Genomic DNA, 13,448 nt, shown 5'->3' on the forward strand with positions numbered 1-13,448 from the left:
TTTGACACACAACCTCCTGTTTCCCCTAAGTCTCCCCACCCGGTTAGCGTCATTTATTTTTATGGTAAACTGGCCTTACCGCCAGCTAGCGCCATTCATTAAATATGACGCCTGGCTGGTGTCCAGGAATGGCGCTAGCCGTCGGTGGACATTTTGACGCAAACCTGCACTAACGCAGGTTTGCGTCGAAAAGGATAAATCAGGGGCATGGTAGCTAAACAGGACAACCTGAGGTGAAGTCTCTGGCCTGGTCAGTTTTTCAGGGGAATGTATCAAAAATCATATTGACACTACATTAACGTCTTTGGAGCAAAACAAGCCATAATACTCCAGACCAAATGCCTGGTGATAGGGATCTGCACAGCATGTGGATTTACAGGACTACAAGCTGCCACCGATGGTTGCATGTGACATTTCTCTTTATTATCTTCTGAAAAGGAACACTTGCGGTGCCTCTGAAGTTGCTGGTAACCTTTTGTTTCAAAGGGTTTTCTAGCTAATATGGACGGTAAGCAGCAAACATCCATCAGTGATTAATTGACCGTTTTAGCACATGCCTTTGGAAGCTTCTTCGGTGTAGTCAGCATTATCGAAAAAGGATAGGCATTGTCGTACACATAGCCTTGTTGATGGTTCTTATAGTAAGCACTAAAAGAAATAAAGGGTAGAATCTGTCAGCCACAGGGGATGTGCGTGGGTAAGATATCTATTCACCGTGGGTATAGCAGACAGTTATAAGGTGGCTTCGGTGTTTTCTGTGATAGATTTGTTTTATTACATGCTACAAAGTATGAGAGTGATTGAGCTGAGTATTGCTGTGATATAAAATGTATTAACGTGCAAAATACAGAAACAGCTTAGGAATGATTAATGGAAAGTTTGTTTTTGCTAAATAGTGGTTGCCCATTTGTGATTGTAAAGGTGTAATTTCAATCAGTTGAATAGTTTCACTTTTTTAGCCTCATTCTACAGTTTGTTTTATACTGTAAAGATTCTGAAGAAAAAAAACGTTGGTGGTAATTTTTCTCTAAATTCCTTTATTGGTCATTTAGCATACAGCGACATTAAAAAAGCTTTTTGAGGTAAAGATGTATGCCAGTTGTTAAATAAGAGTTGAGAGCTCAGCATACATATGTGGGGATGTTTTCAAGATGCTACTTGAGCTGTTTTGAGCTCTAGAAGTGGAAACGCATCTACACATGGTTTATTGTATTTGTGTTTTTAGGGTGCTACAGTGCTTTTTCCTATCTCAGCTTGACTAATAAAAATGCAATAAACTGTCCTGGTTAGGATGCACTAACTTGTGTAAAAAGGCAGATTGGGCTTTCCTTTTTAAGTTACTTGTCAATACACAAACATCAAATTACAGTGGCTTGTGACGACATGCTTTTGAAGACAACCATGAAATGATGATGTCTGGACTTAAATGTGTTGTATACTTAAATCACAAATTGTGTAAGTCTGTGATTCCTACTTATGTGATTAAGTAGAGAAATCTCATGTCTCTTCTGTCTTAAAACAGTCAGTATTGCAAGTAAGTATTCACTTGGTAAAATTAGTTATTTGAACTTCTAGTAATCGGAGTTTAGTACACTGGTCTCATCAGCTCACTTCTGTTTTCCCGCCTCGCTCCATCTTTGTCCAGAAACAAATTTGTAAAATCTCTGCTTAGTTAACATTATGTGTGCCCTCTGTACCCATTGCTGTCTGTAACAATGTTAATTAAAAAAAACTTTTTGTAGAATTACAATCTTGAAGACTTGCATGATTATTCACGTTTGAGCTCTATATAACAAGAGAGTCTGCATTTATATCAAGGGTGTATGTTGAAGTAAATAATTACTTTTGTTTAACCACAGATACGCAAAGGAATCTGACCCAGACAATTGGTTTCTGATTGATCCTATTACTGCTGAGATCAAACTAGCAAAAATACCAGACCATGAATCACGATACGTAGTCAATGGAACTTATGAGGCCAAGATTTTGGCCATTAGTGACGGTGAGGATTTTTTTTTTTTTTTTACATAAAAGATATATTCATAAACAAGCAAAACACTTTGTATGACCAAAGAGGCACTACGAAGAGCAAGAATGCAGTGGTTCAAGCGGGGGACACATATGGCTTGTAAGGACTGCCTTGAGGTTCCAGGAAATGTGATTAGACCTCTGGGTGAGATAACCCTTGTAAAACCTTCCATAAAGACCTTACTGACTAGAATTCTAAAGAGTGAAGAAAGTTCCCTATTTTGCATGTATGCAACAATAACAGCATGGTGGAGTATTACGGAGGGACATTGCCAACCTTTTGTAGATAAAGCACTTAACATATATTTTCTTGGACAGCTGGTTTAAGGGGTGAGCTGTTTGAAGATGCAATAATAGACTTACTTTTCCATTTCACGGCACAGGAGGCTCTAGTAATAGGCCTGTGGGATTCTTTTAAGACTTCATACATTCTTGAGTTGCCAAATTGCTAGGGTTCTGGGTGTCTGATCCTGCCCATCTTTTGAGTGTGAAGGTCCGGCCTGTTGGTGAAGTGTAGCAAATATCTCTAGTAGCGATGAGAACGATGGTGGTTTGGCCTATGTTGCAGCCACCAATATGAGGGTAAGAGATTTTTGTCGTAGCTTCCTTACCCCATATGGAAGAAGTGGGAGAAAAGGGTAAAAGAGTAGGCAAATATCGATGACCAGTTGATCCATAGTGCATTGCCTATGGATTGTGGGTGTGGAAACCTTAAGGCAAAGATTTGGCATTTTGCATTTCGTATATGGTGAACAGGTTAATTTGTGGAAAACCTCAGCACTGGAAGAACAGGTATAGGTAGTGCTTAATGTATACCCCAAAAAAGTGCAACTGTTATGCTCTTCTCTAAAGTACAGGTGTTGACAATTAGGTGTCAATGCCGAGCACCAGAAACAACCAGCTGATATTAGCCACTGGGTACAGGACTTGGGGGTGGTGTGCCCACTGGTGGATTTGTTGAGTCCTGCTGTGGAAGACTGCAGAGCTGTTGTTCACTCCTGGGAAGTACCTAGAGGTCTATTAAGTGATTAATCACTCAATGCTAAATCCTTTTCGCCAGTGCTTAAAGTAGTGGTGAGTACTGCCCTCTTCCCATAGATAGTACTTGGGGGTGGTGTTTTCTGAGTTAATACCACTACTTTGCCTTGAATGGACTGAAAGAAGGCTTTGAGCTCTAGGTAAATGTCAAGAAGTTCTAGACAGTTAATATAGAACGCTTGTTGCTGGGGTGACCACAGACACTGAACTTCGTGTAATGTAAATGCCCCCGTCAAAAAGTAATGAATTCATTATAATCAGTTCTAGAAAGGAGTCTATTAAGGCACTGCCCTGCAACAAGACTGTTGCTGTTCCACCACTTAAGAGAGCGATGGGTAGTAGCCCTTATTAACACTGGATCTTCCGGATGACTATGTGCTTGTGATGATTGTATTGAGGCAGTCCTTTAATGGGCACATATGCAATTTTGCATGAGGGGGCTATGGAGATCCAGAAAAACATAATTCCTAGGAGGTTCAACAATGGTTGACTGGGTGATAACGATGTGGCTGAAATGGACAGCAACTGCTGAAAGTCTAGCACTTTGTGGGGTTGAGGGTATGCTTTGCCGGCAGTGGCATTAAGAATCTACTCCAGAAGGAGCTGCATCTGTAGGGGTTGGAGATGACACTGAGTGGCCTTTATTGTATATTCTAAGCTGGGAGGTGGCAACTTAAGTGTATGGTATTTATCAGCCAATTGTCTAGCTAGGGAAATACATGGCTCCCTTTTCTTCTGAGATGAGCAGCTACAACCGTCATTATTTCTGAATTAGGAAGTAAAGGGAGTTAAACCCCCCTTTATCCTGTTGTACGGGCACGGTTCTATAGCAGTTTGATGAGGAACGCGTGTACCCCATCTTATCGGAGGGTATGTGCATGGGGTAGAATGTTTGGGGGGGGTTGTAAGACGTTTTAGGCACTACATATGTGCTAGATAATAGCTAGAACCTAGAGGTGATTTCCTCCCATTGTAGAAGAAATACCTAGTGTCTTCCCCCGACAGGCGAAGGTTGTTGTCGGGCCAGAGAGGGGCCCGGGGGATGTGGCAAGTCCATGTGTAGGGTTGGAAGCTCCTTTGGTGGGAGTACCTCTAACCCTTCCTTTGTTCCAGTTCTTACCCTAGTAGGACATGTGTGTATAACCCTTCCCCACTTGTTGGTGGCACGACTGTTGTAGTCTTTGATATGACTGGTGCTTTTTGGGAGAAGTGGCATTGCTTCCCCCTTACACATTATTGTTTTTGAACAGAGCCCCCTGGGGGATGGAGTCTAGAGGGCACCCATCGGACTAGCTGTCACAGCGTCTTTCTTATTCTTTTCTAGCATGTTATCCACCTTAGGGCCGAAGAGATACTCGCCGTCAAAAGGTAGTTTAACAAGATGTTGCTGAACCTCTTTGTTAAAGCCTGTGATACGTAACCAGGAGTGACGGTGGAGTATTATGGAGGAGTTCAGTCCTCTGGCTGCTCTATTAACAGCATCCAGAGCACATCGTGTGGTGCCAGTGGAGTTGGTGCTGTCTTCCGATATGATTTGCTCACCTCTCTTTATGAACTACTCAGGGTGGAGCTGTAACAGGCCCTCTAGTTCCTCCCATTGAGCTCAATCGTAGCAAGAGAGGAAGCTAACTGAGATGGAAATATGCTACTGGGTAGCTGCCCCTTGCAGTAGCTATCATCTGACTCTTTGGCAAGCAGTGGGCATCACCTGTAGCCTGGGCAGTGCCAGTTTACTGGCTGTGATGACTCCTAGGGAGACGGGGGCAGGGGGAACGTATTTATTTATGGAAGTGGGGTCTGGGGAGAAGGTTTAAATAACTTCTCCTTTCTGTGAGTAACCACTGGGTTTTAACAGGCTCCTTAAAAGTATAAGTGGCAGACTTAAGCATACCTTGTCTCTGCAAGGAAGCAGTCTTTCTCGGGTGTGGAACGCATATCTACCTTGTTGTATGGTTGCTGCCCTTTGGATAGCCCTAGGTTATGCCAGAGTGTAATCTGGGGAGAAGCCTTGATGTTGAACTGGCTGTAGCTCTTGATCCACTAAGGGTTTCACATCATAATCTTCTCTTGGGTCCTCTGTGGGATGTGGGTAGAAAGGGTTATACAGTCATCTTCGGAGGGGTGGGGTGTAGAAGTGTAAGGGCTGTGCAAAAGGGGGAACTGTGATAAAGAGGGCTGGTGGCTTCAACCTTACGTCTTTTAGGTGGTGCTGTATGCTCCAAAGGAACAGCTGGCATAGGCTCGTCCTCGAAAAACAGTCTCCTTTTTTGATCAAAGGATAAATATTTGATGGAGAGGGCTTCAACAAAATTTCCTCCGATCCTGCGAGTGTGCATCTCTCTTTCCTCCAGTTCTGCTTGAAGGATTAGCCTTTGGGATTTTGGGAGATGTCGGGCCAGCTGTGGAACACTGTTGTGGTATCAATGTGGTTATTCAGCTTCAAATGGTGTTTTGGCTGTTCAGAGAAAGAGAGCTGGAAAGGGGTCCTGTTGGTTGGGTTGAAGGCTCTTGATTGAGTCTGGTTATGGCTCCAGTGCATTTCCTCAGTGCCTTCTGGACCCCAAAGGCTGCAGAGGACCTGTAGGCAGCAGTGTCTTGTGCCAAGGCCCAGATGCCAGAACCCCCTTTAGAGAGCAGTGCTATAACTCTGTGTGCGGCCTATTGTGATGCTTGAGCTATTCTTGAGATTTAGCCATATTTGCAGCTCACAGTGCCGACTTTATGTGAGACTTCGGTGTAGAGTTGGAGGAGAAACACCAGTAGGTTTTTCTTTTCTCTGAAAACAGTGGATTTATGGTTTGGGGTTTAAGGGCTCTACCAGAAGTGACCCTAATAAGTTATGGGTATCATGGCAATGTGGCCTTAGTGTTAACAAATATGGAAGTGTACTACTGTAACTCCTAATTTGCAGTAATAAATGAATAGGCTTCCTTTCCACAACTGTCACAGATGGTGAATAGTCATAAAAGTATTGATAGTCCCTTTATGGCAAGCAAACACATAAGTCATCTTGAACTCACAATAGCTACAGTGCAGGCATAGAAAGCATCCTAATATATGTAATATGGGATTGAGTATCTACCAGAGAAACCACCCTTTGCACACCAAAGGTCTACTGGATTTTATTTTAGATATCTGTAAATGGATTCTATAAGGGATATCCACCATGGGGATATAATGTATTTGGCAAGAAGGCTCAAACATTATTCCAACAATTGCAGATAAACTTTAGTTTAGCCCTGCCTTAAAGTGTTTCACTACATACAGTTTAAACACACCTTGAAACACAGCATTAATCTAAAGGGGATATGTAAGATGATTCGCATATAGAATAGATGTCCACTATAAAGTTCTTCAAAGAATATATTTAACTTGCGTACAACTGTTAAGATCTGAAAACAAACTATGTATAAGAGGATGTAATAAAACAGGACCTTATTTTAACCCCTTCGGTGACAGGCCTTTTCCCCCTCAGGTGCCACGCCTCTTTTTGGCTATTTGGGGCAGTTCGTGTTTAGGCCCTCATAACTTGTCCACATAGGCTACCCACGCCAAATTTGCATCCCTTTTTTCCAACATCCTAGGGATTCTAGAGGTACCCAGACTTTGTGGGTTCCCCTGAAGGAGACCAAGAAATTAGCCAAAATACACCGAAAATGTAGTTTTTTCCCCTGAAAATGGCATCAACAAAGGGTTTGCGGTGCTAAAATCACCACCTTTCAGAAACAGGCAAATTTAAATCAGAAAACCCCATTTTTCAACACAATTTTGGCATGTTACTGGGACATAACCAATTTTTACAATTTTTTGTGCTTTCAGCCTCCTTCCTGTTAGTGACAGAAATGGGTGTGAAACCAAAGCTGGATCCCAGAAGGCTAAACATTTCCGAAAAGTAGACAAAATTCTGAATTCAGCAAGGGGTAATTTGTGTAGATCCTACAAGGTTTTCCTACAGAATTTAACAGCTGAAATGAAAAATATTGAAATTGAGGTGAAAAAAACAGCAATTTTTCTCAACCTTTTGCTCTAACTTTTTTTCTGCAATGTCAGATTTTTGAAAGCAATGTACAGTTACGTCTGCTGGACTCTTCTGGTTGCGGGGATATATAGGGCTTGTAGTTTCATCAAGAACCCTAGGTACCCAGAGCCAATAAAGCCAATAAAGGAGCTGCACCTGGCAATGGGTTTTCATTCTATACCAGGTATACAGCAATTAATTTGCTGAAATATAAAGAGTGAAAAATATTTATCAAGGAAACCTTTGTATTTCTAAAATGGGCACATAATAGGGTGTTGAGAAGTAGTGGTTATTTGCACATCTCTGAATTCCGGGGTCCCCATACTAGCATGTGAATTACAGGACATTTCTCAAATAGACTTCTTTTTTACACACAGTCTTACATTTGGAAGGAAAAATGTAGAGACAGACAAGGGGCAATAACACTTGTTTTGTATTCTAAAAATGGTACCTCACTTGTGTGGGTAGGCCTAATGCTTATGACAGGAAACGCGGCATGGACGCATCACATTTTCCCAAAGAAAACAGAGCTGTTTTTTGCAAAGTGCCTAGCTGTGGATTTTGGCCTCTAGCTCAGCCGGCACCTAGAGAAACCTACCAAACCTGTGCATGTTTGAAAACTAGACACCTACGGGAATCCAGAAAGGGATGACTTGTGGGGCTCTCACATGGTTCTGTCCATGCAAACCTCAAAATGTGGCCAAAAAAACACTTTTTCCTCACATTTCGGTGATGGAAGTTTCTGGAATCTGAGAGGAGCCACAAATGTCCTTCCTCCCAGCTCCCCCCCAGTCTCCCCATAAAAATGATACCCTACGTGTGTGGGTAGGCCTAGTACCCACAACAGGTAATGCCCCAAAACACAAGGGCACATCAAATTATTCTTATGAAAACTGACCAGTTTTTTGCAAAGTGCCTAGCTGTGGATTTTGGCCTCTAGCTCATCCGCCACCTAGGAAAACCTAGTAAATCTGGACATTTCGGAAAACGAGACACCCAGGGGTTACCCGGATGGGGTAACTTGTGGCGCTCCCACCAGGTTCTGTTACTCGGAATCCTTTGCAAACCTCAAAATTTGGCAAAAAACACTTGTTCCTCACATTTCAGTGATAGAAAATTCTGGAATCTGAGAGGAGCCACACATTTCCTTCCACCCAGCATTCCCCCAAGTCTCCCGATAAAAATGGTACTTCACTTGTGTGGGTAGGCGTAGTGCCCGTGTCAGGAATAGATCACACAATGGTCAATGTTAGTCTTAAATGAGGGCAACTGTTGACCCTGGGGTGAGCCATTTCTGACGCAGGCACTAGGTATAGGCACTCAAGTAGGGTAGCGTTTTTATCAGGACAGGTGGGGGAACATTGGGTGGTAGGAATAATTTTGTGGCCCAGGGAAACCATACAGCTATTTAAAAATATATATATATATATATTGTCCCCTGCTCACGGGCGACCCCGTGTCAGTTTTATTTTTTTATTTTTATTTTTTATTATGTGTTAATCCCTGGGGCGCAATTCGAACTCTTAGTAAAGAGCATTAGAAGCTTGCTTAGTTTTGTGTGTCCAACACTTTCTACATATTTTGAAGTTAAACATTCTCTTTTGCTGCATTTCTGTTAACTTTTTTGGATACGTTTTATGTCTTGTTCTTGCATTGTTTGTATTCTTTTATACAGTGTCCCTTTCACCTTTGGGGCACGATTGCTCTTTATTAAATGTTTCAAATATATAGTTAGTAATTGCAATAACCGGGCTAAAGTGAATGCCAGTGTATCCCCAGACTAAATGCAACTTCAAGAAGTAAACTATTCTGACAATGTTTAGTAGTTCATGAATGCCTATCTCTCGAAATTGAAGGTGATAACTGAATGGTTTAAACCTGTGTTATTAATAGCTTGATTACTTGATGACGATATTCCAGTGGATATAGCTGAATAGTATGTTCAATTATTTTGTGAAAAAAGAGTGTTTCATTTGTTTCCAATCCCCAGTGCTTCACGGCAAAACTGCAACTGGCATAATTGCGATTCAAGTCGAAGACGTTAATGACAACTGTCCACGGATTGTGAATCCTTCACAAACCATTTGTGATAATGCTAAGTACATCAATATTACTGCTGTGGATCTAGATGCCTTTCCTAATGGTGCTCCTTTCACATTCACCGTTCTTGATGAACCTGTTGGAACTGCAAGTAACTGGGTGATTGCAGCCACAAATTGTAAGTAGCAGTGATGACCTTATAATTTATCAAATGTTTGCACATCATGGAAAATAATTTTGTGGTGGTAGCATGCTCATGAACATAGATTCAGCAAAATGAAAGAGGTAGCAGAAGTGACAACAAGCACCTTTTACCTCGTTCCATCCTAGCATTAAATATTTATCCCCCTCGTAGTCCCACACCAACCTCGTATTTGCTGGTGTTAGGCGAATAGCAAGAACTGAAAAATAAAGTAAATATGGCTTTGTAAGTCGTGTTTACTTTTTGCCGCAACTCCTGTCATCGTGATATCTGAGAGGTAGTAAAGACCGTCCAGAGGGTATGGAAGGCCAAGATTCTAGCTTTCCTTACACGAGAGCGCTCCTTGTACAATGAGATGCTGTATGTGTGGCTTGTCCAAGCTATCTACACTGCAGATTTTTCTTCAGAAACCTTCAAGTTCCTAATAGAAAGCAGGCCTCAAATTGAGTCATAGATTTTCTTTGTGCTAGTAAAAGTTCTGCTCTCCACAAGTCCACCCAGAAGGAAAACATGCAGAGGCATCAGAATGGGAGGAGAAATGGATGAAGCCATCATACAATAGCATCAGTGCTGCACCGATACAGGTTTTGGATTATTACAATGCCTGCTCCAGGTGGGTTGTAGGCTGAGCAGCGGGCACCTATGTACAGGCAAGATGAACAGCCGACGCCATTAAATTACCCGATTGTAGCAGATATGTGCGCTGGGATACACAAAAACAAAGAGATGCTGAGTATAGATATGAGTGCCACAGCACTTCAGGCAATGTTACTGCCATTAAGGACCAGAGGAGAAAGTGTGCGAAAGGGACCCTAATTTGAAAACTTTGCTTTCTAACGTTTCAGAAATATTGAGATATGGATAATTGCAATAACTGGAGTTGTGTGGGTAGTTTTGTTGCATTACAAATTATTAATAAACATTGCACCTGTTCTCACACACTTTCTAATTTCCCCTCCCACAAATATTTGAAATATTTCTGCTCATTTTGCCACATCTCTGCAGATTTAAACTACCCCTAGCTATAACTGTGGTCAATCAGATGTGACCTTATCGTTGAGATTGGCACATCATATATTTTCATTATCTTGGAGGATACTGAAGAACTGCTTGGTGACTGGTCCATTGCATCTCCACAAAAAATAGGATTGGCTCCTTTTTTGTGAAATGTGTTTTTTTGTGATGTTTATGAAGCAGAGATGTAAGGTTGTAGAGTAGCATGGCAAGCACTTCTGCCATGTGACATAATTTTGACAAATGTTGCTTAATATTGCATTCAACAACATTTCTCTAGTTATGTTAGTGGGAAGTGACCTGCGTTAAACAAAATACATTGGATTAAAACGTATCTGTTTATGGTCGGGATGTAAAAGGGTTTGTCATTTTACTTTCAATAGGTTCATTCTCACAGACGCAGAATACTTTTCTTTGAGAGCTGTATTACCACCTTTGTGTTGCTAATGCTTGCAATTTAATATTTTTCTCTTTGCTAAGAGCTGCAAACTTGCTTTCTTTTAGCTCACTGTAGATGCTATTATCAAAAGGTGCAAACCAATTTAACTATTTTCTGCAGGAGCCTGACCGATTTGTTTTGCATGTGGAAGCCTACTGGAGTGACCATTTTAGAGAATATTATAATCAAACTGACTTAGTAGCACAGTATTTTTTACCATGTTTTTCTCTTCACTCAAAGCCACTAGTGCACAGTTGATGGCAAAGAATCTCTGGCCAAGGATTTATAAAGTTCCCATTTCTGTGATGGATAATCAAGGATATAAGTGTCCTGAGAAACAAACTCTTCAGCTTACCGCTTGTACCTGTAAAAATGACAATGCTTGCCAAGAACGTATAGTCGGTGACCGAAAAACTGAACTGGGAGGTGGAGCGATTGGACTAATGATTCTAGCATGTTTACTATTGCTACGTAAGTAATGCTTAATTTGGTTCTTTTTGTGAATGTCGACTGCCACTGTTTAAAATGAAGTCATGTTTGACTATTTCTTATTTCTCAGTTTTACCTGCTGTTTAGAGCCACATCATTTCAAATATTTACTGTGATAAAGTGCTCTGGCCATTTATTTACATGTGTACATTTAATGTTCTTTTTATGCACTCTGTAATGGTTTTCTTCCTCACAAAATTCACTTGGTGAGCCCACTAAGGAGTTTGAAATGTAAATATAATACACTTTGAGTCTGTCATCAGAAACCCCTTACAGGGGGCCACGGGGCAAGCAGAGGTTACTGGACTCAACAATGGGGGTTGAGGCTTGTTCCCTAGTGTCTTGTAGCCACACTTACTGTGGGTCCTGAGCAACTGGGAAAAATACCACTTCAGCACTTGAATACCAGTAGTAGAGTGGGTCGAGCAGTGTAAGGCTTCTCGGGGATGATTGGATTGTGGGGGGGCAATGTGTAAGTGTAAGGTGTGTATATATAGGCTCAAGACTGTGAGTTCTTCCAGCAACCACAATAAATGAATGTATAGCCAGATACTAGTTTTTATGATAAAAGTACATTTTATATATGAACACAAACTGAAATACACAAATAATACACTGTTCCAAGGCCTGCACTCTAGTGTTGGTCAGGCAAACTTCAGAGCCCCAATTAGCGGTCTACTGTTTTTGGTTCTTCACAATATACGATGAGCAGCATTCAGGTTAGGCCCCATTACAAATCTGAGTCTGTGAAGTCCCCTGCATGGGCTTATAAAAGTGAGTGTTTGAATGCCACAGTGCCATGAGGCTGAGTAAGTTCATCAGAGCCATTCAGCCCAGCCATCAGTGTTACTAGTTCACACACATGTTTCTGGACAGAAGGCCCTAGGAGCATTCGGGACTGTGGCATTGCAGTGCAAGAGAGCCAGTGCTAGAGTTGAGCAGAGGTCTCACTGCAGCGAGCGAGCAGCTGGTTGTCTGCAGCGCTCCTCTGATGAAGCAGTAAGCTCCTCGGATCCTGCTGGTAAATGTTGGGGTGGTTGTTTGCCTTCAGATGTCTTAGTCGAACCTCAAGGCACATGGTTTAAGATCCACAGATCATAGTGATCCCACAATGGTTCCTGTGATGGCCTTTGCTCTTGGCAGACTTGATGTAAGGTCCCTGAGACCGGACTCCATCTTGAGCAGGTTAGGACTCCATTTTTTCCATGTATGCATAATTATTGATGTGTCTTCCTTTGACACTAACGTCGTCTGTCCTCATCTGTGAAAGTGTCAAGTCGTTCAGACAATGACATTGATGACACATGCTGTGCAGACATTGACCTCCATAAGACTTTTTATGCAACATTAGTCTGAAACAAGAGCTTTGTTATATCGATCTCCAGTTCTGATAATATAAACTGTGTAGTCTGAATTGATGTGGTTTTACTTAATTTGTTTATCAGAATACATCTAAGACTAGCATATTGATGCACGTGAGTTATGTCAGACATTCCTATGGTTATGTCAGAAATTACTGTATCAGAGAAGATATATAGCATAAAAGGCCTCCCAATTGAGCACTTTGGAGGAGGGATCCTTCACCCCAGATTATCGTGCAAGACAGCTGCCAGAAGATCTTCAGCCTGCTGTGATGCTACAGTATCCCATTCTGCACTGAAAACTTATACCGAGCCAAGTCCGGAAGGAGAAGAACTGATGCCAATTAAGGGCTGCTGTTGGATTTTAAAAGTGGCGGACATTAATTGTACACCCGAGTATAATAATCGAACAGGTTAAACGGCATGACTGAACTGTAAATAAAATGGAATCAGGGAGCTCTCCTCCTGCAAGGAAATTGTGAAAATGGTGTATTACACAATATATTTACTGCAACATTTTTTTTTTTTATAAAAATGGGATCCAAATTTGCCAGACAGGGCTGTACAGACTTTATTTAAATACTGCGAGGTACACATTAAACAGTTAAACCATTCTTGTGTTAGATATATGTTATGTTAATGAAATACATTTTAAAACTAAAAACAGGACCTGCTTAAGATGATGGTTGGATTAGAAGGATTCATCAGAATAACACGGTGGCAGCATCTGCTTCCCCAGATGTAACGGTGACATTTTGGACCAGGACTCTGATCATTGTTTCAATTTGTTACACCTAATGTCTGCTTTTAAATGCATTC

At 41.5% G+C, this 13,448-nt stretch overlaps 1 protein-coding gene across 1 annotated transcript in view; it reads left to right on the forward strand.

Moving 5' to 3' along the window:
• Nucleotides 1-13,448, forward strand: part of DSG2 (desmoglein 2) — a 439,785-nt gene that overhangs the window by 332,149 nt on the left and 94,188 nt on the right. Inside the window, exons 10-12 of the mRNA XM_069220070.1 lie at nucleotides 1,860-2,002; nucleotides 9,075-9,302; nucleotides 11,020-11,250. Of these exons, the coding sequence (XP_069076171.1) occupies nucleotides 1,860-2,002; nucleotides 9,075-9,302; nucleotides 11,020-11,250 (602 nt within the window). The remainder of the gene's footprint in view (nucleotides 1-1,859; nucleotides 2,003-9,074; nucleotides 9,303-11,019; nucleotides 11,251-13,448) is intronic.

The sequence above is a fragment of the Pleurodeles waltl genome, chromosome 2_2 (assembly GCF_031143425.1).
Source record: "Pleurodeles waltl isolate 20211129_DDA chromosome 2_2, aPleWal1.hap1.20221129, whole genome shotgun sequence".
Lineage (NCBI taxonomy): Eukaryota > Metazoa > Chordata > Amphibia > Caudata > Salamandridae > Pleurodeles > Pleurodeles waltl.